We start from the raw sequence: 23458 nt of genomic DNA on the forward strand, positions 1-23458 counted from the left end.
GCAGCAGGAATACACATTACTGCTTTTCTGACATGCTTCCAGTTTGGGGGATATTTGGAGAAGCACCTTCAGGTCTTCATCATTGGCCAGAGGTCCAAAGCCCACAGGTAGGTTACACTCTTCCTATTCTAGGAAGGCCACCATCTTCAGAGGACAACCAGCCTGGTCCCAGCCAGATAAGACGTCAACACAGAAATTTATTTTTTCTGCTGTCATGACAGACAAAACTCTGGCTATCCCACTAGAATTATCTTGGCCAACCAAAGCTCCAATGGCTGGTGAGTAAATTTAAAAAAAATTGTATTTAATCACTTCATAGGCTGCCTTGGAGATTATTTGACTGACAGGTAGGGGTATAAATCTTCAAAATCCATACACTGTACAGCACTGATTGGCCAGCCTATGTGTCGTCAATTATGTAGCAACTCCCCTTCCCTTCCCCGAAACAGGGCAGCACATAGAACTGATTGCTTGGCCCTTTTGTCAGTCATAATGCCATTCCCACCCTCTCCAAGTTTTAATGCGGGGGGGGGGGGGGGGAAGCAAGACAGCATTAAAACAGACAACCCTTTCAGGAAGATGGTGTACGTGGGGGTGACAACATGTTTGAAAAATAGGGCCAATGATCTGGTTTCAACCTGGAGCGGAGCATGTGTGCTAGAACAGGAGAGAAAATGGTTTCGGGGTTGGAATCCACAGAAACCCCTGTTCCTCCACTTCCCTTTGTATAAAGCCTTGCTTACTTCAAACAACTTCTTCCAACAATCTCTGCATATGGTCCACTGCCTTTGAATGTCAGCTCCAGAATCTTTGAGTGTTGCAGTAGATCTGATGACATAAGTCCCCAAAGCATTTGTGTGTTAGATATTGGCAGTGTTAGCTCAGTTGCAAGGCCTGAATGTGTGTCAGAGGCTCACAGAGGCCATGGGTCAGAAGGTCCCAGGTTCGATCCCTGGCATTTCCAGTTGAAGGATCCAACAGCAGATGACATGAAAGACCACCATCTGAAACACTGGAGAACTGGGTTCGTTCCCCCACTCGTCCACAGGAAGCCTGTTGGGTGACCTTGGTCTAGTCACAGTTCTCTCAGAACTCTCTTGGCCCCACCTACCTCACAAAGTGTCTGTTGTGGGGAGAGGAAGGGAATGTGACTTTAAGCCACTTGGAGACTCCTTAAGGTAGAGAAAAGTGGGGTATAAAAACCTACTCTTCTCTTCGACATCTCAGGCAGAAGTTCTGCTTACAAGATACCTTTTAAAACTGGACATATTGCTGACAAATATTTTCTTGCATGCACACAGCTTACCTCAAGATGTGCAGAGACAATTCTTATGATGTGGCTAGTGGCAGAGGGAAGGGGGGGGGCAGAGAGTGTGAGGTCCCCCCGGCCCAATTTGCATGTGTCATATGGGGGGTGTTTGGCTGCCAGTCCTCCTCCACCCCCCGGGAAAGGAGTCAGTGGCTGATGTGCCCACAGACATCATATTGGTTTCAACGGCTCATGCCAATAAGCCAAACTTTATAGAACATGAGAACAAATGACCAGATTTCAACCTGAAACTCACAATTTCCATGACAAGAAACAGCCTCTGAATACCACAACATGCTTATGAAATATAGTTTTTTTTATTTTTGGTTAAAAAAAATAAATCATACCACTGAAATGGAGCGGCTTTTGGAATCAAAAGCAAACACATTATTCCCCCCCGCCCCCCCAATCCATCCATTTAAACATATTGGAAATAGCTGTAAAGGAATGGAAGGAGCTATTTAATATAATGCTTTCCCACCCGTACCCTTTACCATCTCCCCTTCCCCTTAAGCCACCCAAGGTTGCCATATGAAAAAATAATATAGCCTCAATGAGACAATAATTTTTTTTAACCTAAAAAGGGGGGTAGTTTGGAATGAAGGAAGCAATTCAAAATCTCCCAGAAGGAAAGAGGAAAATCAGAGAGTTTGCACAGGAGAGGAGATGCAGCGCGTTTTGATTTGGAAAAACCAAAACTTGGGAATGTGTGGTGGCATGGAACGAAAATGAAAACTGCAGAAACTCCTGCTTGTAAAATGCATCTTGGCCCTCTGGCTTTCAACTGATTGCAAGACAGCCGCATTTGCTCCTGTGTCCTTAATGGCAGCGAGATCTCCAAAAACATGAGTGCTTTGATTGTGTGTTCCTACATGGGAGGGGGATTGGACTTGATGGCCCTTGGGGTCTCTTCCAACTCTATGATTCTATGACTCCCCCCCCCCCAACAGCACAGTTTTCCCAATTTGCCAGGTGTGTCCTAAAAGATTATAATTTGTACTTCGTGGCCCCTTTCTTTAAGTTCAGAGGGGCAAGGCCCCAAGTTCCCGAAATCCAGCAGACAACGGTGGCTTGTTGAGCTGCTATTGAGGGCACAAGAACAGGGGCTGATAAAACTGACAGTTCGGGTTCTGTTGGCTCCCTTTACAAGCACTAATTTTATGCAACAAAAAATTAACAATAATTTGGGGGGAACTGCATTTCCTATCCCATTCACTGAAATTTTCTGGTACAAAAGCTTGACGAGTAGGGTCTGCCCCTTTATTGAAAGATCACAGTGCATGCAAACCACATGAACATTTCAAAGCACTTTCCGGTGGTCTCCCAGCCTGAATATCAACAAATGAACATTAAGGAAAACAACCCGACGACAACACACACTATTCTGGGTTTCACCAATGTGGTTTGCGATCTGGGTGGATTTGCCGGTTCCATCCACTAAAGACAAAGGGCACGGAAGAGGCACTTCCTTTACAATCAGCACATCCCTTCTGCCGGAATGGTTCACAACAGCTTCAGCACTCAAATTATTGCCTTGGTAAAAACACACACACACACACACACACACACACACACACACACACACACACACACAACACACACACACACGTAAAGATGTTACACAGGTCTGGTTGTAGACTGGTTCACATTGCCCAGTGACCCTGCAGCACCCTCTGGGATGGGAAGGACTTCCAGTCAAACATGCCAAGACATGACAGTGGCATGTGAAGAGGTCATTCCAAAAGTAAAAATAAAAGACAAAGGGGCAGTCCATCACCAGCTGCACATGAGCAGACCCATCCATCTACCCACCTTAGGAACAGAAGAAGAGCCAAGCTGGATCAGAGGAAAGGCCTGCTTAGTCCGGCATTTTTGTTTACATGGTGGCCAACCAGATGCCTCTAGGAAGCCCACAACCAGAATGACTGTAACGGTATTTTCCTTCCCATTCTCGTCAAATCAGCAGAAAGTCCAGGGGCTGTCTAGGGCAACAGGTAACCGGGAGAATCCTCAACTCTCCTTTCAGATCCTTGAGACAAAACCTTAACAGCAAACCTGTTTTCTTGACTGCTATCCTTTCCCCCCCTTATTCACACATTGGAGGTGCCACTTTCCTTGATCCTATTTATTTATATGGCAGCAATCACTCCACAAACATCCTGACATAAAATCAGATGCTGGGGGAAAGGGATGCAATCGAACATAAGATGCGTTTTGGAAAGATGCGGGAAGAGAGGACGCAAGTTCTGTCCTGCGTCAGGGCAGCAGTGGATGGTCAAAGCTAATCAGAAAAAAAAAGAATCCAAAGAAGAATTTTGGAGGGGACCCAAGAAGCTCTTGATCCCCTCCCCCACAGGCCACTCACATTGCTACCTCAGGTAGCTATAACATTTTCCATTTTTGGCAAAGTTTCAAGCAAAGGGACCTTTAAAGTGACCAATTAATGCATTTTTCCAATGCAGATTGTGCACGCCAAAGCAGCAAGAGGCAGTCCTCGCCATCGGAGCAAGGGTACCCTCCTGTGCCCAGCCAGTCCCGCGGCCCACGACCCCGGCTATCACCCTTCCGGCTGGGATATGAAATGATTCACAAATTGAACGTGCAAACGGCCAGGCTCGGGAAGCGGTTACGACGAGTTAAAGAGAACGCCCACCAACATAGAGATACGTCAATTCACAAGAAAACACAGACCTGGGCAATGCGGACAAAGGCGGGCTCTGGGATTTTTGCCTGCGGTATTTACAGATCGCGGGAAACCGCCGCCTAGAAGAGGCCTGTTTTTTGCAGCCCGAATGGCTTCCGATTTCAAAAGCTACAGAAGGTCCTATTTCCAGATTGGTCCTCACAACTATCTAAGAGCTGCCAGTTACCCAGACAGAGTAAAATCCAGCTTGACCCCGCAGGCGTGCCTTCCGGCAGAAGCTTGGTCTGCAGAAAAATTAGCCGGAGTTGTTCACATTAAGGGGGACTGGCGGATCGAATGGAAGGCGGCAGAATTTCTGCAGACCAAACTGTTGTGAAAGGCACAGCCCAAAGGACCGGTTCAGAAAGCTGGGAATCCCTCAACTGTTAGTGACTCAACAGCGCCCCCACCCGGCCAGTCACTGCTTGAACGCTGACTGCAGCTCTTTGAAGGCAGCTTTCCGCTGCTTCATCTCCTCCGCCTGCCGCTTCTTTTCCTCTTGCTCGGCTTTGATCTCCTCTTCAAAGCGGCTGGTGACGTTTATGGCTTGCACCTGGGGGCGGGGAGGAAAAGGTAAATCAGCAAGCAGTTCAGGAGTAGCGGAACACACAGCGCACAGGCTCTCTCACAGCTGTCCATTTTATCATTGAGGGTGGGGTGGGGCGGGGCTCAGAATGGCTTGGTTGTCCTTTCTCTCACTTTATCCCCATAAACAGGATAAGCCAGGGACGTAGCTTTTTAATAGCACCCGGGGTTAATTATGGGTGCCATGTCCCACAAGCTGAGCCCCGCCAAACTCCACATGGGGATCAGTGGTGGGGTGAGTCCAGCTGGCCCCACTCACTGCCAGCTGGCCCCACTCACTGGCATTCTATTGTGCCCCTGCTGGGGCAAAGTTGTGAGGGGCTCTGGCCCCCCTTCACCCCCCTCGCTACACCACTGAGGTAGACAGAGTGTGGATGATGAAGAAGAAAAGTTTGGATTTATACCCCACCTTTCTTACAAGCTCCTTTCCCTTCCTCTCCCCGCAACAGACACCTTGTGAGGTAGGTGGAGCTGAGAGTGCTCCGAAGAACTGGGACTAGCCCAAGGTCACCCAGCAGGAATGTAGGAGTGCAGTAACACCTCTGGCTCACCAGATAAGCCTCCACCATTCAGGTGAAGGAGTGGGAAATCAAACCTGGTTATCCAGATTAAAATCCACCTGCTCTTAACCACTACAGCACGCGAACTCTTTGCAGACATCATTTGACTTGCAGGAAGAGGCACTTCCTTTACAATCTTGACTGCTATCTGGTTCACCAGATAACACATCTGGTTCACCAGATAAGCCTCTGCCAGGTGCAAGAGTGGGGATTCAAACCCAGTTCTCCAGATTAGAATGATGGTTACTTGACATTTAGGGCGGTGTTATGGATAAGAGTGCCAGACTATGGCCCAAGAGGCCCGGATGTCATGGCAAACGGCTCCTCAAATGACCTCATGACAGTTAAAAAAAAAAATTATTACGGCCTTTTGGCCAGCCAAGACCTCTTGACAGTGGTGGGAACTGTGCCCTTGGGTCTGTTTCCGTAGCGGCATCAGGCAATCTCCTCACAATGTTCCCTGCTTCTCTCTACTTACTTTGGCTTCGAAAAAGCTTTTGGCTCCTTTGACACCTTCCGTGGAGACGTCGATCTCTGACAAGCGAGCTAAGGCATGGAGGCCGCTGTCTTCCTCCAGCTCCCCCAAAGCAGCTTTGCGGAAAATCAGAAGGAACTGAAGCAAGATAAAAAAGAACATAAGTGTATAACAAGGTTAAATGTGTCTGGAGTCTCAGGAAAACCTTGGTTTCTGACTAAACACCAAGTACCAGATCCCCAGAAGTCCCGTATGGCCAAGTAATCTTCTCTTCAAAGCAGCTGTCCCTGAGATCAACTTACAGGAGAGCGTAATTTATGAATGGGCTCAAACCTGAAGAAGGCAGGCCTCCCCCAACAAATGATACTATCCCTTCATTTATCTGTTCACAGAGATTATGACGTTAAGATACAATGGATTTTACTGTTTTTTTGTTATCCATGATGCTGCATGCCGCTCTGAGAATGCATGAGGAAGGGCAGCCTGTAAAATGGAAAAAAAACCCACAACAACAAGAGTAGTAGTAGTAGTAGTAGTAGTTTGGATTTATACCCCACCTTTCTCTCCTGTAAGGAGACTCAAGGTGGCTCACAAGCTCCTTTCACTTCCTCTCCCCACAACAGCCCTATTGTGAGGTAGGTGGGGCTGAGAGAGTTCCAAAGAACTGTGATTAGCCCAAGGTCACCCATCAGGAATTTAGGCGTGCGGAAACACATCTGGTTCACTTGATAAGCCTTTGTCACTCAGGTGGAGGAGTGGGGAATCATACCCGGTTCTCCAGATTAGAATCCACCTGCTCTTAACCACTATACCAATATTCAAGATTGCACATGCACACTGCTGGAACCTACCATGCAGGGCTGTTAGTAAGGTTTACTGTGAACCATTTGGACAATTCAAACGCATTAACATACATTCTCAGGATCGCTAAATATCACGCATTACCTCTCGGAAGCTCAGTTTGCCGTCAAAGTCTTCATCCACTTCTTTAATCATGTTTTTCAACCCCAGGTGAGTCTGAGGTGCCCCAAGTTTCTCCATCATACGCTTCAGTTCCATGAGGTCAATGAACCCATCTTTCCCTGCATCGTACCTAGCAGACAAAAATTTAAAAAAACCAAAAATGAATTTACACACGTGAAACAACAACAGCATTCCTTCTGACAAGCTCCAAATCTTTGCTCTGCGGAAAAAACACTGTAGGCTGCCCACAACCTAATAATTAGGTTTGTGATTTAGTTCAATGCTTCTTATTATATTAACACCATCAAGATGCTTTCAGTAAAGGGTGGGGCATGAAAGAAAGAAAAGGCAGGAAGATGAGGCACAAATTATTTAAGGTATTGGTTTTCTGAAGGCTTTCATAGTCGGATTCAACTGATCGTTGTGGGTTTTCCGGGCCGTGTGGCTGTGGTTTGGTAGATCTTGTTCCTAACATTTCACCTGCATCTGTGGCTGGCATCTTCAGAGGTGTATCACAGAGGGAAGTCTGTTACACACTGGACACTGAGGTAGTTTCCGCACAGTCTGAATATAATGGGCCGAGGAAGCTATTTATCGCATTTTGGAGAAGAACTTTGCACACGGCTTTCCCACAAAATGGGTTCAGCCTGTTATATTTCCCTCCACCCAGGTTTTACAAACATTGCTAAATTAGCAATTTTTGTGTGTGGAAACCAAAGGAGTCACAGCAACCCGGACTGTTTGCTTCCTAGAGGGGTGAAATCTCTGGTGCGAAGGCAAACGGGAAACTGGGTTCATTAGTAATGTGTTACAAATTTTGTTAGTGTGCTGTGAAGAAACCACCCTGCTTTAACTTGGGTTTCCCTTCCGCCGTTTGCTATCTGAAGTCCACTCCAGAAGCCAGAAGGAACTTTGGCCTCTTTTCCAAACAATGTGGGTGTGATTCTCTTTGCATTCCAGCCTCACTGAAGGCCTTATCACAAATGCCTGCCTCCGTCTCAAAGTCTTACATCAACAAAAAAAAGCCAAGCCTACATTATCAGAAGTGTTTGTCCCTAACAAGCAGGAAAAACCTTTCTGAAACCAGACATGGATAATGGCGAGAGAAGTAAAGATCGCCTTTGCTAATTAGAAGGCATGACAAAGGCATAAATTTGCAGGTCTGATTTTTACCCGATTTAAACTTCAAAGAATGCCGTTGGCCACTTTAGAAGTCTGTACAGAATCGGGCAAATAACATTCAGAACAAACACAGCATCGAAACTTTGGAATCACAATCATAGTTTTCGATTTGTTCAGGTTTTTAGTGTTTTTTTTTAAAAAAACAGCTTCTAGTTCTAATGGTTTTGTTTGCAAGTCTAAGCAAATCTAAACAGGTTTCCTCAAAAGTAAGTCCCCTTTTATTCAATGGGGCTGATGTACAGCACAATACTCTGCAGAGTTACGCCAGTCTTGAGTCCACTGACAGAAATAAAATTTCATTCCTTTGAAATGTGCTGTTGGAAGAGAATGTGACAGATGATGTGGACTGCCCCAAATAAGTGAGTTCTCCATCAAATCGAGCCTGAACTCTCCCAAGAAACAAAAATGATTAAAGTCAGGGTGCCATATTTTGGTCACATAACGAGAAGACAAGAGTCAGTGGAAAAGACAACGGCCTAAGAAAAGAGGAAGGCCCAAGAGGAGACGAATTCAGTCTACAGAGGAAGTCACGCCTCACAGTTTGCAAGGCCTGAGCAAAGCTCAGTAATGGAGATCATAGTTCCCAATACTTTATCCAAGTAACTTTGTGAAACATTAAGTACATTTGTGAAACATTTATTTGTGAAACCTATGTAGAAAAGACCTCAGTTTTGCCTAGTTTGTGTAAAAACCATGAGAGCAGGAACCTTCTGGGCCTTCTCAAGCGGGCCATTCCATATGGTAGAGACCACAATGGAGAAGATATGTGTAGGGTCGTTTGTTGATTTTGCCCATTCTTAGGTTTCCACCTGCAAAAGACCCTGCTCAGATGAGCCAAACTGTTATGGTGGTGACAGGACACATCTATATCTTCTTCTGCCTCTAAACACCTCGACAAGACAATATGATCAACAGTATAACAGGCTGCAGGGAAGTCCAATAACAGCAACTAAGAGGTATGGCCTTTGTCTACACACAGAAGATCAACTAAAGCTGGCAGAGCAGACTCTGGTCCATAGGCCAGTCCAAAAAGGGTCTAGAGCATATGAGTTATGGTGCTTGGATTTTGTGAGTGCCACCCCCTCAATCATGAAAGCAGCCGTGGCGTTAGTGGTCAAGAACAGGTGCACTCTAATCTGGAGAACCAGATTTGATTCCCCGCTTTGCCACTTGAGCTGTGGAGGCTTATCTGGGGAACTAGATTAGCCTGTGCACTGCAACACAAGCCACCTGGGTGTTAGCCTGTGCACTGCAACACAAGCCACCTGGGTGACCTTGGGCTAATCACAGCTCTAAGGAGCTCTCTTAGCCCCACACACTTCACAGGGTGTTTGTTGTGAGGGGGGAGGGGAGGGGAGGGGGAAGGGGAGGGGGAGGGGGAAGGGGAGGGGGAGGGGGAAGGGGAGGGAAAGGAGATTGTAAGCCCCTTTGAGTCTCCCACAGGAGAGAAAGGGAGGTATAAATCCAAACTCTTCTTCTTCTTGGCTGTTTGTTTGTTTGCCTGTAACCAGATAGTTGGGACACCTTACAGCAAATACAGCCTCTAGAGTTGACAGTCTTTCTAAATCTCTTGCATTATTAGTAGAGAGCTTGCTGGACCACTGGATATCATTGAAGATGTTCCTTGTCTTACATATGCAAAAAGGGGAAGTTTTGGGAAAAAATGTATTGCTCTTTGTTTCCCTAGTCACTTTCACTTCTTCCCACTTCTGACCAAGTTGTGAAATAGACAAGATATAGCTCAATTGCAAAGTTGTTTTATTGTGTTATTTAGTAAAGTTTCCTTTACTATTTAGTGTTATTTAGCAAAGTCTCTTTGTACACAAACTCACCCACAGCGAGTCCCCTCTGTCTGCCAAACTCTTTACTCTGCTAAACATTAATTATGAGTATTAATATTTCCATCACACTTCAGAGGCAGACTGAATAACTTTCACAGTCAATGTGTGACCCACTGAACATGCTTTGTATGCGTGCACATGGTGGGGTAGCCAGTGTGGGGTAGTGGTTAAAAGGGATGGACTATAATCCGGAGAACCAGGTTGGTTTCCCTGCTCCTCCACATGAAGCCTGCTGGGTGACCTTGGGCCAGTCACAGTTCTCTCCGAACTCTCTCAGCCCCACCTCCCTCACAAGGTGTCTGTTGTGGGGAGAGGAAGGGAAGGAATTAGAAAGCCACCTTGAGACTTCTTACAGGAGAGAAAGGCAGGGTATAAATCCAAACTCTTCTCTTCTTCTTTGTAATCCACCGCCTGCATTATTGATGCCACGCCTTAGGCAGCTTGTCGTTTGCATTGCCTTCTAATTCGGCAGTCCTAGCCCTATAGTTTACTGGATGTCTTATTCCGCCTGACAGAATTGTTTTCCATATTTTGTAATCTGCCTTCAGCCTCAGCGAGCCAAGGAGCTATTAAGAATAACAGAGCAAGCAAAATAAATGGGGACGAGGCTGGATAAAGACACACTGAGCCCCTAAACGATACCAAATTGGAGAGACCACACAACATTAAGTCCCTTCCAATGGTTATTTAATGATCTGTAGTCATTCCTTTTGGTTTTTAGAGGGCCCACATAGTCTGAGGCGTAAATTGTCATTATTTTTCTCAGGCAAATAGTTGCCAGTTATGATATGAGAAATGCCTGGAGATTTGGGGATGGTGTTTAGGGAATGTGGGGTTTGGAAAAGGGAGGGACCTCAGTGGGTCCCTTCCTTTTTCAAACCCCACTTCCCTCAGTGGGGTATAGGGCCATAATGCCTCAGGTCACCTTCCAAAGTGGCCATTTTTCGTGGGGGAACTAATCGCTGTAGTCTGCAGAAGTAACACTGGGAGAAATGGCTGGCAACCCTACACGCGTGTAAATGCAGCCCTGGAATGGAAGTGCACAGGGTGACCAGACTCTTCTACAACGCTCCTCCCAAGGAGACATATTTATTTATTTATTTATTTATTTATTTATTTATTTATTTATTTATTTATTTATTTATTTATTTATTTATTCCACTTTTATACCGCCCTCCCCCAAAGGGCTCAGTTTATGAAGACAGTTTAACGACTGAGGGATCCAATCTTTCCTCCTTTTAACAGGAGTCGATGCTTAGAAAGACAAGGCTGACTGAACTTAACAGCTCACTAAAATCAGCTCTGGGTGCATTTCAAACCAAATTGGAAGTGGGGGTCAAACCGCTAAATGCTCCCCGGGGAGCCTTCATAGCAACCGTGTTTCCTGAAGGCCCCTGCTTTAAATCAAGCTGGTTACGGACATGGAGGCATCCAAATCTGAAGCTTTGCGGTCCACTCGAGGTAAAGGCTAATGGCTCCCTTCAAACCTGTTCCTTTGCAACGAGGGTGCCTTGACCGCTGTGGAATCTCGCCAGGACACAACCGCAAAAGACTTCGGCCGGAGGAAGGAGAAATCCTTTCATTCGGTCCTGGAAATGATATGTCCTCTCTCTTCCTCTCCAGAAAAAAAAACCAAGATTGGAACTGAGAGGCCACTATCCCAGAGGAGCTATATTAGACATGGCCTGCTGGCCAGCTAACTAGTCAAATGTGGTTACCTATGATTGAATTGCCATTAAATACTACCAAATACCCCCTGGAATTGACATACTGCTGTGTAGACAATGGCTTCCCTCTTATTATGTCATTACGGCGTTATTTCTTTACGGGGGAAGGAAGATCGGCTGCCCCAAAGCCCGGCAGTTGTGGACAGATTTATTGACACAGTAAAAGTTCTCCAGTGGGCCACAAATTTGAACAGTGAACATCTCCAGAAAGAAGCATTGTTTTGCCGGTTTATCAAAGCTACCTCGAGACCACAATAGTTGCTGTGGCTTTACTTTTATGACCATCTCAATTTTTAAAAATCCTAATGAGTTGGAGGGCTGCCCCAAAAGCCATGTCCATGCCCTGTGCGAGCAGCTCTTTTTGACAGGATTCAACCCATGTAAATATTGTTAGCAATTGTCAGAAATAATAATTTGCCATCTTTTTCAACAGTCCATTTTGCTGTCTCCCAAAAAGCAGTTAGCTCATTTCTTTCAGTAATGATGTTTATTGTTATCTGGATACCATTCTCTGGATACCATTCTCTCCCAAACAAAGACCTGAAACAGAATATAACGTGGTTCTCTGCTCTTCCATCTTATCCTCACAGTCAACACTCTGTGAGGTAGCTTAAGCTGACACAATATGAAGAGTCCCAAGATTGTCAGGTGAACTTCCCTAGCAGGCAGCTCTGGGTTGAGAAATACACGGGGATTTGGGGGTGAAGCCCATAGAATTCACCTTCAAAAGCGGCCATTTCCTCCAGCTCTCTGTAGGCTGGAGATCAGTCGCAACTCCAGGCCTGACCTGGAGGTTAGCAACTAGCAGAGAAGAATTTTGAACTTGTGTCTCCCAGAGTCTGGCACTCTAACCACTACACCACACTGGCTAACGAGCATTAGTGTAAGCAAGTGAAATATCTTTCGTGCAGTTCTAAGCAAGGGATAAGGGGAGAAACAGTGGTGGGAGTTGTGTGTGTGCAGTTGTGTGCGTGTCAAGTGCTGTCAAATCGCTTCCAGCTCATGGCGACCCTATGAATACTAGAACCAGGGGGCATACATTGAAAATGCTGGGGGGGGGGGAAGAATTAGAACTAATAAAAGGAAACACTTCTTCAACATGGCGTGATGTTGCATTTGGTGTTTGGAGATATTAACTGCCAGGAAGTGAGGTGGTGGCCACTAACCTGGATAGCTTTAAAAGGGGCTTGGACAGATTGATGGAGAAGTCGATTTATGGCTACCAATCTTGATCCTCCTTGATCTGAGATTGCAAATGCCTTAACAGACCAGGTGATCGGGAGCAACAGCCGCAGAAGGCCATTGCTTTCACATCCTGCATGTGAGCTCCCAAAGGCACCTGGTGGGCCACTGCGAGTAGCAGAGAGCTGGACTAGATGGACTTTGGTCTGATCCAGCTGGCTAGTTCTTAAGTTCTTATGTTCTTATGAATCAATGTCCTCCTAAGCATCCTATTGCTAACAGCCTCCCTCAGGTCTTGCAAACGGAGGGCCGGGGCTTTCTTTATAGTCAGTCCATATCATGGTGGGTTTTCTCTTTGCCTGCTGCCTTCAACCTTTCCAAGCATTATCGTCTTTTCCAGAGTCTCTTGTCTTCTAATTATGTGACCAAAGCATGACAGTCCCAGTTTAGTCATTGCACAAATACAAATTTGTGACCCTCCTACTGGGTCTAGAGATGCGGCATGGTGGATCTGAGATACACGGGCAGCTGCCCAAAGCTGAGTCCTGCTGCCAGCCCCAGAGAAGTATAACTGAAAATGCAGCCGCTGCTTCCCTCCCACGGCTTTGCAACAGGCGTGAAGGCCTAGTCATTTCCGACACAAAGCCCCAGCAGAGAACTATGAGTAACTGGCAACTGGCCGGCAGCCCAGCTCCCCTTCAAACATCCTGCTGGCAAACCAGCCAACCAGCTCATTCTGTCTGCTTCTCGGCAGCCGGGCTACTAAGATTAGCACAGCGTTTAAACACATTCGGGCTTGCAATTACAAGGCGTGTTGGGCAGGCAGAAGGCTATGCAAAAGCTTGCAACAACTGGACCCCTGGAACACCATCCCAACGTGGCAAGAGGTGCCAGCAACCACCCACTTCCCCTACAAAGGTCTCTAATACCCAACTCCAGGTTCGGTGGATTTTGCTCCTCCGCACAGTAAAATCCAGCTGCAAAGTGCATTGAAAATGGATTGAAAGTGCATTATTCTGCATGTGCGGAAGGGGCCTGAGTGGAGCTCCACTTACAGAGCTCAGGACCCAAGATCTGGGCAGCAATCCAACAAACACTTTCCTGGGAATCAGTCACAATGACTAAAGAAAAGGAACTTACTTTTGAGCAGACCCACTTAAGATTTTCCCCTTCCTAAATCTAGCCTTTTGTGTTTTGGAAGGTCCAATTTTGTTTCCTGAAAGTTGACTGAGATTGGTCAAAAGGGTCCCCCTTTTTTTTGCATTGACCTCCTGCTGACGGCTGCAGGCGACTGATCTTAGATGGACCTGGGAACCATCAGCCAATCTCAAAATATATGAATGTGGGCAGCTACATGAAGGCACTGAAGATTAAGGCCTGCGAGAACAGAGCCAGGAACTTTGACAAATGAGCGCCACCGATCTCATTAATTCTGCAGCGAAGTCCAGGAATTTTAATTGCAACTCCCCGCGAATAACAAAGGACAGGCCTCTATTTCTTGCTTAATGTTCATTAACATTCTCAAACACAGGGACAGCTCTTAAAAGCTGCAGGGAGTCCATAAAATCTCCTCTTTAGAAAAACACGAGGGGCAGGGAGAAAGAGAGAAGTTAATGAGTATCTACAAATGGATGACTGACTGACTTTCAGCTGCTTAAAATGACCAAAAAATGCTTTTGGGGAAGGCAGACATTTTGGGAGGTCGTTCCACAGATATAAAACTCTTATCCACTGGAGGATCACCGAAAGTCAAGTCCAAGAAACTTTAGTAAAAAGCTGAAGACCTTGCTGGGAATTAAATCTGCCTGGTTATTAAATGATATTATAACCTGCTCAACTTCAGTTCTCACTTCTAGTCACAGAAATCAGTTCAGGTCATGGGACGTTAGGTAATAGCTGGCAGGTTGGACTTTGAAAATCTACTGGTTGGGGAATATACTTCCAAGAAGAAGGGGCGTAACACTTCCTTTCTTACCAGAAGAGACACTCTAGGGCTTAGTTCACAGAAGCCACTAACAGCTAGAAATCGGAGGCCCCTTCCACACGTGTAGAATAACGCATATTCAATCCACTTTCACAATTGTTTGCAGGTGGATTTTGCTATTCCGTATGGTAAAATCCAGCTGCAAAGTGGATTGAAAGTGCATTATTCTGCATGCGTAGAAGGGGCCAGAGTGTGAGAATGGAGGATGAACATCTAGGGTGCCCCCCCCCCCCCCCAACCATCCCTGGTCTTGACTTCTTAGTCTCCTCCCTGGTCCAAACAGAAGCAGCGCTATTTGTTATTGGGGGGGGGGGGGGTTCCCTAAGTACTACATTGCTTCTCAGCAATGGGTTTTACAGAACGAGGAGGGAAAATAATGGATTTGAATTGTAAGTTTGTTTACTCGGCCGAAAGTGGGGTACAGATACATCCCACGAAATAAGCAGCACTCTCGGGAAGGACATCTGGATATTTTACAGGCCCTCAAGAATGCAAAACTGGTGGCTCGGGATCTCGGAGCTACCCTCAATTAACACCTGGAAGCATCTGTTCCCCAATGATCCTGAAATATTTTTTAAAGGATTTTTTTATTGGCCGAACTTGAAACAAAACCACAATTGTTCTAGCTTAGCTGGATGAAGCACACACATTGAAAAAACCCTATGTTTATATCCTGCCTTTCTTTCATCAAAGTGGAGTACAGTGTGTGTGTGTGTGGGGGGGGTGAGGTGTCCCAAGAGGTCTTCCTAACCCCGTGGTGGTGAACCTATGGCACTCCAGATGTTCATGGACTACAATTCCCATCAGCCCCTGCCAGCATGGCCAATTGGCCTTGCTGGGAGGGGCTGATGCGAATTGTAGTCCATGAACATCTGGAGTGCCATAGGTTCGCTAACCAGATATTGACCATACCTTCATCTACAAAAAACACATAGGAACCTTTTGTGTTTCTTGATTAAAGCTTGTCTACTGACCCTCTGGAGTCAGTTCTGTGTACCTGTGCAGCGGACCAGGCAACGTTCTGGATAAATGTTTTCAGGTGGATTTGGGCCCCCCACTGGGCCAATTCCAGCGAGTCTCCTCCGGTTCACCCACTTACCGGACAATAATCTTGCATAACAGGATTTGCAAACGGCAGACAGCACAGCAGCGCATGCTTCACCCTGCCTGCCGTGTGCAGCATGCCGCTGGAGCTGCATCTGACGCATCTTCCCCCAGGACACTGCTGTACTTTCCCCATAAACTCAAGATGATAATTTAGCCAGTCCTTTGGTTGGTTACATTGGTAACTTTCTCTCCCTTTCTCTGCTGCAGACCATTTTGTCAGCCTTTCAGCTGTTCTTCCTAGCGCTGCGACCAAACGGCCAGGAGGGCGCTGCAAATGATGCATCTTTGGGAGAATTGCGTCAGAGGCTGGAAAAAAAAATCCGCTTGCTCTGTGTTTCCAGTGCTGGAGACAGCTGCGGCCTCTTTGCCAGAATGAGCTTTGACTCAACCATATGGCAATCAGCTCATTATTTGAGGCATAAAACATAACATTCAGATTCTAATGGAAATGTTTCAAGGCCTTCCTGATACGAGGCCCAGTTTACTATTGCTATTATTTTTTATTTGTCTCTCCTCTAAACAGCCTTTCTCCACAATGGAGACCCAAAGCAACGTAGATGACTCTTTTCTCTTCCATGTCATCTTCACACAACGACCCTTTGAGGATGGTTAGGCTGAGTGCGTGACTGGCAAACCCACAGACGTGCAGTGTGTGTGACAATAGTTAGAATACAGTAAAAGGTTCAGGCTGCAATCTTTCTCCTTCTCTTCTTCTGTTGCCTTTTCCCAATGCTGCAATTTAAACCATGCTTGCACGTAAGCAGATGTTACTGACCCACAACAATCTGTACAGCTTGCCAAATCGTTTGTGACCCCCCAGAAATGAGAAATATCATCTTCCCATTGACAAAACTCTGCCTGGTTTCCAGGAATTACCGGTAATCTTCACCTCACCAAGTGAATGGGTATTTACAAACCCAACTCAAATTGCAAGATTCTTAGCACAAAGACCTCTCTGGTTTTCCTTATTAGTACTACTGTGGGGTGGGGGGAGTGTAACACCTCTCTTGAAGACTCTGCTCCCCTCTCGCCTCGACAGTGGCTTGCATGTCCCTCCCTGGCAGATACTACACAGGGGAAGGGGCACACCATTTTTTTATGCATGGAGTTTTGCTGCCTATACACACCTCTGGTTGGAATGACGGGAATTCTGCCTGTTAATAACACCACCAAGCTAGGCCGATATATGCCAGAGAAAACCCTTTGGCCCTAAACTTTGTGGCCTGCAGTGCCAACTCTATTGATATGTCAGGATGTTTTACATTTCCTTGGGCTCAGCCGAGGAGAAAAGCCCCACCCTGAACAACAAAGACTCCATTCCCATTAAGTTCTTGAAACATTCTCCTAAGCACTACCGTATGCAATGTCTGAATTTGACTTTCAATCTCTCCTGCTTCAGGTCTAAACAGTACCCAGCCCAGATTGATCGGTCTACGCCAGTGGTGGCGAACCTATGGCATGGGTGCCAGTGGTGGCACTCAGAGCCCTCTCTGTGGGCATGCGCAAACCAAGTCCCCCCTTCCCCCCCACATCTAGGCTGGCCTGGGCTGCTGGGCTCGATTATTAGCATTAAACCTAAGACCTAGTTTTGGGGAAGCAGTGTAAGTAACCCTGTTAAGCGCTGTTAAACCCCACTGATTTTCATGCGAAGAACTAAAGCGCGATCCTTTACCTGGGAGTAAGCTCAGCTGCTGGCAATGGGGCTTGCTTCTGAGTAAACCCTCCTAGGGTCATGATTCACCCGTTGGAAGAGTTGCACAGTTGCTTCAAAGCAAAGCCACCGACTACCACCAAGCTTACTCCCGAGTAATGCACGCCTCGGAGCCAACCGTTTTTTCTAAACTAAAACCTCAGTATTCAGGTTAAACTGCCGTGTTGGCACTTTGCGAAAAATAAGTGGGTTTTGGGTTGCAGTTTGGGCACTCGGTCTCAAAAAGGTTTGCTATCACTGGTCTACGCAATCCTACTCTGTCCCTTGAAATGTCATTACAGGATCCTTTCGCAGAAAGATAGTTGGCAGATGTCTACTGCAGACCTCCATGATAATTTTGTAGCGTCCCATCGGCCATATATTGTAGCCTGCTGGAAGGTTGAAAATGCTCATTTTTGGAATCCCGGGCAGGCCACAGAAATACGAAACTTATAACAGTACGGGAGGGGGAGGTGCACCAATCCTTTGCGGCGAGCTAACCCACAGCTAACAAGTTGTATTCAGTTTAATGGGTCATGCGTTGCACAGCCCTGATTGTTTCTGTCTGCTGGGGCAGTCAAACAAAAATGCTGACAAAGCAAACCCATTCCAGGAATGTATTTTATGCAAAGAAAACAACAGACCCCACAAATGCTCGTAAATAATAAAGCGCTCGTGCAAAAAGTCATTTCGGCCAAACTGTTTTCTTCAGCAGCCTCGGATAAATCAACGTCTTCTTGTTTCGGAAACAGCCTCGCGCAGAATCAATAAAAAATATCAACAGCGCTACTATAGCAAATCAACATCCCCTTCAGCTACTGAGCCACACCTTCCTGATCGCTCTTCGCAAGAGCTTTTCGGGAATCGTAACTGACTATTACCACTGTGCACTGATCAGAAAAATCAATGTACAGACTCCTTCAGCATCAGGTGGTATGAACATGTTGAGGAGGAAGTATAGTAATTTGCTTTGCAGGCGCCCAGCAACAAACCCCTTCTGGGAAGAAAGCAGAAGCGATGAGGGTCGGTTGAGTCACAAGATTCAGCAATGGTAGGCGGAAGGAGGAAGAGAGCGACCACAGGCAGCCAGCTGAAACTGTATAGAGGCAGCAAAAATGTATTCTGCTATCCTCTGTTCATGTCTCGGGCCCCTTCTGCACAAGCAGAATAAGGCATTTTCAATCCACTTTCACAATTGTTTGCAAGTGGCTATTCCGCACAGTAAAATCCAGCTGCAAAGTGCATTGAAAGTGCATTATTCTGCATGTGCAGAAAGGGCCCCAGTGTGTCCCGCAGGCAGATGTACATATACTTCTGGCTCCATGACAGTCTCAATTGCAGATCCTTTTTCCAGAACAGAAGGGCTGTCCTGTTGAGGGAGGGAAGGAACATATATCCAAGAGTGAGAGACAGCGTGGTGTAGTGGTTAAGAGCAGGTGGACTCTAATCTGGAGAACTGGATTTGATTCTCCATGGCAGAGCCACATAGAATTCCTGCATGCGCTGGCTTATGAGCAAAGCATGTATGTGTGTGTGTGCTGTGTGTACACATCACACAGACCTAGAAACAACTGCACCACACAGCCTCCATGCAGGGGAAAGAGGCAGCCGTCGCCGCCACTGGATTTCCCAACGCCAATCTTCTGCAGATTTTTGTTCTGTGACAATTTAGCAGGAACAGGAAACATTAATGCTCGCCTAGAGAATTACACAACCGAGCAGGTTCAGCCTTGCCAGATCGGCTGCAGGATTTGCTGCAACCACTTCCCTGTTCTCAGAATATTCACCAGTTCCAAGTCAGCACAAGGGTCTTGGGGGGGCAAGAGGACAAAACAGAACCCCAACTGCGATAAAAGGCATGTGTTGCCATCTCAAACAAGCCCACGACCGAGGCTGTATTCCGACATCACATATCACAGCGGTTAAGAACAACTGTGCGGGAATCTGGCTTCTCACTGAGACTCACATTTTCCTTCCTCTCTTCTCATGCCAAGAACTGCAGCAAAGCACATGATCCAGTGACCCCTGACATGCCAATGTGGCTGCACAAGTTAGCTAGAGACAACTCCCCACTTCCAAACCAAGATCCTAAGCCAGCCAAGCTTAGAAGTGGGGGGGGGGGGGGGGGGGAACTAATTTCAATGAAAGTGCAAGCCTATGCCTGTCCCATTCAAATCCCCACTCTACCATCGAAGCTTGCTGGGTGGCCCTAGGCCAGTCACTCTCTTGCCCTGACCTACCTCCAAGGGTTGTTGTTATGTGCATAAGACAGAGAAAGGGAGATCAGTGTTGTAAGCCGCTCCGGGATTCCACTGGGGAGAAAAATGGGCTGTAAAAGGATAACTGAAGATAGTGACCACCTCAGATTCTTGGCATGGGAAAGAGAGAGGAGGACAGGAAGCGCAGTGCTTAATTACATTGTAGAATTCACTGCCAGTACTTGCGGTGAGGATCGTGTGCATAGGTGGTTTTAAAAGGAATATTAAACAGATTTATAGAGGAAAGGGCTATCAATGGTAACTAACCATGAGCTTGGAGGGGAATCTTTATGTCTAGAGCAGTGGTGGCGAGCCTATGGCACGGGTGCCAGAGGTGGCACTCAGAGTCCTCTCTGTGGGCACTCGCGCACAGAGTTCATCATGTGGGAGGGATGTGGAAAATCACCCCCCCACACACACACATCTAGGCTGGCCTGGGCATGATCCTTTACCTGGGAGTAAGCTCAGTTGCTGGCAATGGGGCTTGCTTCTGAGTAAACCCTCCTAGAATTGTGATTCACCCATTTGAAGCGTTGCACGGTTGCTTCACCAAGCTTACTCCTGAGTAACGCATGCCTCGGAGCCAACCGTTTTTTCTAAACTAAAACCTCAGCATTCAGGTTAAATTGCCGTGTTGGCACTTTGCGATAAATAAGTGGGTTTTGGGTTGCCATTTGGGCACTCGGTCTCGAAAAGGTTCGCCATCACTGGCCTAGAGGAAGGAAGCTTCTGAATATCGTAATGTAAGAAGAGCCCAGCTGGGCCAAGCCAATGGCCAACCCAGTCTAGCTTCCTGTCTCACACAGTGGCCAACCAGTTCCTTTGGAGGTCCAACAACAGAGCACAGAGGCAGAGATCTTCTCATGATGCTGTCTCTTGGCATCGATGATCAGAGGTTCACTGCCTCTGAATGGATACACCCCTTTCCACATATCAGTGCTGAGGATAGGGCAGGATATGAATTAAATCAATAAATATCAGGGGAAGATCTTTTCCCCATGTTTCGTGCCCCTTCCAAGACCCCCTGTTGAGACAGGCCGCTGCCACGATCAGACCTAGCAAAGAACTTTTGAGGTTCTTATAAGGCACGTAAGACAGCTAGGTGAGGCCCCTTCCGCACATGCAAAATAATGCGTTTTCAAACCACTTTCACAACGGTTTGCAAGTGGATTTTGCCATTCCGCACAGCTTCAAAGAGCACTGAAAGCAGTTTGAAAGTGCATTATTCTGCATGTGCGGAATGAGCCTAAGTTCGTGCACATTTTAGGAGTAAATTTTGAATGCAGCCCAATAGAAAAAAAAGACTCTCAGGTAGACAAGGACAGAATACAATGTGTTCATCTTTTTTTAACAGATTTTGAGATCTCTTGCCCCTCCACAATGTGGACACAGCCCATGGAGAGCTTTGAGGCCACAAGATAGCTGATTTCGCAAGTCATGGGGAACATGTGCTTTTATGAGGACATTACTCACAGGCAAAAATGGGAACTGGTCTCAGGGAGAACCCAGACCCTCAGCCTTTATGCCAGTGGTGAAAAGATGCAAAATCCTGTTTTGTACATTCCATGCTGGATCAGACCAGGGGTTTGTTTAGCCTTGCCCCCTGTTTTCAACAGCCAAGTGCCCCCAGGAAACTCACAATCAGGGTATGGAAAGAAAAACTCTGCCTTATTTGTTCCATCCCATATGGTACACTGCCTTGGGACATGGAAGCTCCACTGAGCAATTAAGAGTTGATAACCCATAACAGCCCTTCCCCCCTCCACAAATTCAACTGATGTCTTCTGTGGGACATCCGGTTTATCCTTCCGGTTGAACTTAGTGTCGGTCTGAGTTGGCAAACCACAACCTGGCAGAAGATAGCACATTTTAACTTTTAGTCCCTGCTAGACATTTTTGCACAAGTTTTCAACTTTGGGGAAAGCAGTTCAGTGCCGGTGAGCTGCAGCAAGGTACCTGCCTCAAACAGGTACAATATTTCTCCAAGGAGGAGCCCTGAGAAGGTGGAATAAGGAGGGGAAACCCAAGATAATGTAGTCACCTGGATTTTTTTCCCACTTGGCAATAAAAGGGTGGCTCTAAAAGCCAAGAGCCACGGACCTCAAGAGAAAGTGGAAGTACCCACAGGAAATGGTGTCACCCTCCACCAACCCCTAGAACCAGTGTCAGATCCAGTTTTGGGGGACCCTTGGATAGGATGCCGTGAATGGGCCTCCACCTCTTCCTCAGTGGGGCACTGAGGGTGGTAGGGGGGGCAGTGCCATCCTGCTGGGGCACCAGGTGTTGGCAAAGAACCCTCCATGCTACCCCTCTGAAGCAGGCTCCTTTTCTGGAGGAAAAGATTAGGGTAATACCTCTTATGAACATGGACAGACAGCCGCGCCCTTGAACAAGCACAGAGTGCATTTCTCCCCACCATCCCAAACTGTGGTAAAGGCGGCTTCCAACTCAGGCCAGTCCAACTGCCAGCATCTATTTGCCTTCAGTCCAGTGGATTCCTTCCTCCACCACTGCAGAGTACTCTTCACATACACAGAGGCACCCCCTCCCTGCACACTTTTCACATGCACAGAGACCCTCTTCCCTTAAGGCACTCTTCATATGCAGAGCCCTCCACCCCTCTGAGCTGAGATTCTTCACATGCAGAGGCACCCCTCTCGCCCCTCCCTGAAGGCACTCTTCACATGCACAGAGCCCCCTTAAGGCACTCTTCATGTGCAGATGTTCCCCCTCCCCCCTCTCTGAAGGCACTCTTGACATGCACAGAGATCCCCCTCTCTCCCCCAGAACTTCTTGACGTGCACAAAAAAGGCCCCCTCTCTTAAATCACTCTATATGTGCACAGAGTCCCCCTCCTTGAAGGCACTGTTCACGTGCACAGAGGACCCCCCCTCTCTCCCCAGACACTCTTGATGTGCACAAAGTCCCCCTCCCTGAAAGCACTCTGCAAGTGCACAGAGTCCCCCCTCCTTGAAGACACTGTTCACGTGCACAGAGGACCCCCTCTCTCTCCCCAGACACTCTTGACGTGCACAGGGTCCCTCTCCCCCGCCCTCGCCGCAGGCCCTCTGCACGCGCCCAGAGGCCCCCTCTCGCGCAGGCCGCGCTCCCCCCTTACTCACTGTCGGAAGAGCTGCTCCATATCCTTGATCTGGCGCCGGGAGAACTCGCGGAACTCGGTGTAGGGGCTGAAGACGCGGCGGCCCGGCGAGAGCTGCGCGGGGTCCCCCCCGCCGCCCTCGTTCAGCTCGCAGCGCCGCTGCAGCTTGGCGCTCAGCTCGCCGCCCGCGCCGCTGTCCAGAGGCGGCTCCGTGGCCGTGGCCGTGGCGGCGGGGGGCTCCTGCTGCTCGGCCTCGCCATTGTGCTGCTCGTCCACCTGCAGGCGCCGGCTCAGCTTGCCGGCCAGCTCGTCCGCGGCCATCGCCCCACTGCGCGCCCAGCTCAGCCCCGCCGGCGGCAGCCCGAGACGGCCCAGGCGCCCGCCAAGCCCCGCCTCCTCTCCGCGCCAGGCTCCGCCCACTCAGGCCTCCCACGGGCAGCGCCGCCGGACAGGCCCCCTCCGCCGGGCCCAGGCAGGCAGCGGCAGCACCGCCTGCAAACGGGGAGCTCGCGCGGCGCTTGCGAGCCCTGCGCCATCCTCCTGGCGAGCAAAGGCGCGCGGGTCGCAAGCTGAAGGGGCAGGGAGCGCCTTCAAGCCTGGGAGCGGGGGCTCACTTGCGTGCAGGGGATCGACCCCCTCTCCCCCCCCCTCCGTAAGGCTGCAAGGCTTGCTCTCTAAAGACGCCTGGGCCGGGGGGCTTCCTTGCGAGTCAGCAGGCTGGGGATCAGCACCCCCCTCACCGAGGCTGTGCTTTGTAAGGTGGGAGTAAGCTCCTTGAAGCCTGGCCGGTAATGGACGGTGCAGGGGATCAG

The 23458-nt window shown here is 47.9% G+C and overlaps 1 protein-coding gene across 2 annotated transcripts; it reads right to left on the reverse strand.

Annotated features, from left to right (window-relative positions):
• Positions 1-1604: 1604 nt before the first annotated feature.
• EFHD2 (EF-hand domain family member D2) lies at positions 1605-23047 on the reverse strand. Of its 2 annotated transcripts, none has more exons than XM_048518808.1 (4): positions 22669-23047; positions 6558-6705; positions 5616-5750; positions 1605-4545 (listed from the first exon to the last, which is right to left on the reverse strand). In XM_048518808.1, the coding sequence occupies exons 1-4, from the start codon at positions 22965-22967 to the stop codon at positions 4411-4413; spliced, it is 717 nt and encodes a 238-aa protein (XP_048374765.1). In that variant the 5' UTR covers positions 22968-23047; the 3' UTR covers positions 1605-4410. The 2 variants fall into 2 exon arrangements, with proteins under 2 accessions (XP_048374765.1, XP_048374766.1); XM_048518809.1 differs by lacking the exon at positions 22669-23047 and adding an exon at positions 15591-15846.
• Between the last annotated feature and the right edge of the window lie 411 nt (positions 23048-23458).

Source organism: Sphaerodactylus townsendi, linkage group LG16 (genome assembly GCF_021028975.2).
Source record: "Sphaerodactylus townsendi isolate TG3544 linkage group LG16, MPM_Stown_v2.3, whole genome shotgun sequence".
In the NCBI taxonomy this organism is placed as follows: Eukaryota; Metazoa; Chordata; class Lepidosauria; order Squamata; family Sphaerodactylidae; genus Sphaerodactylus; species Sphaerodactylus townsendi.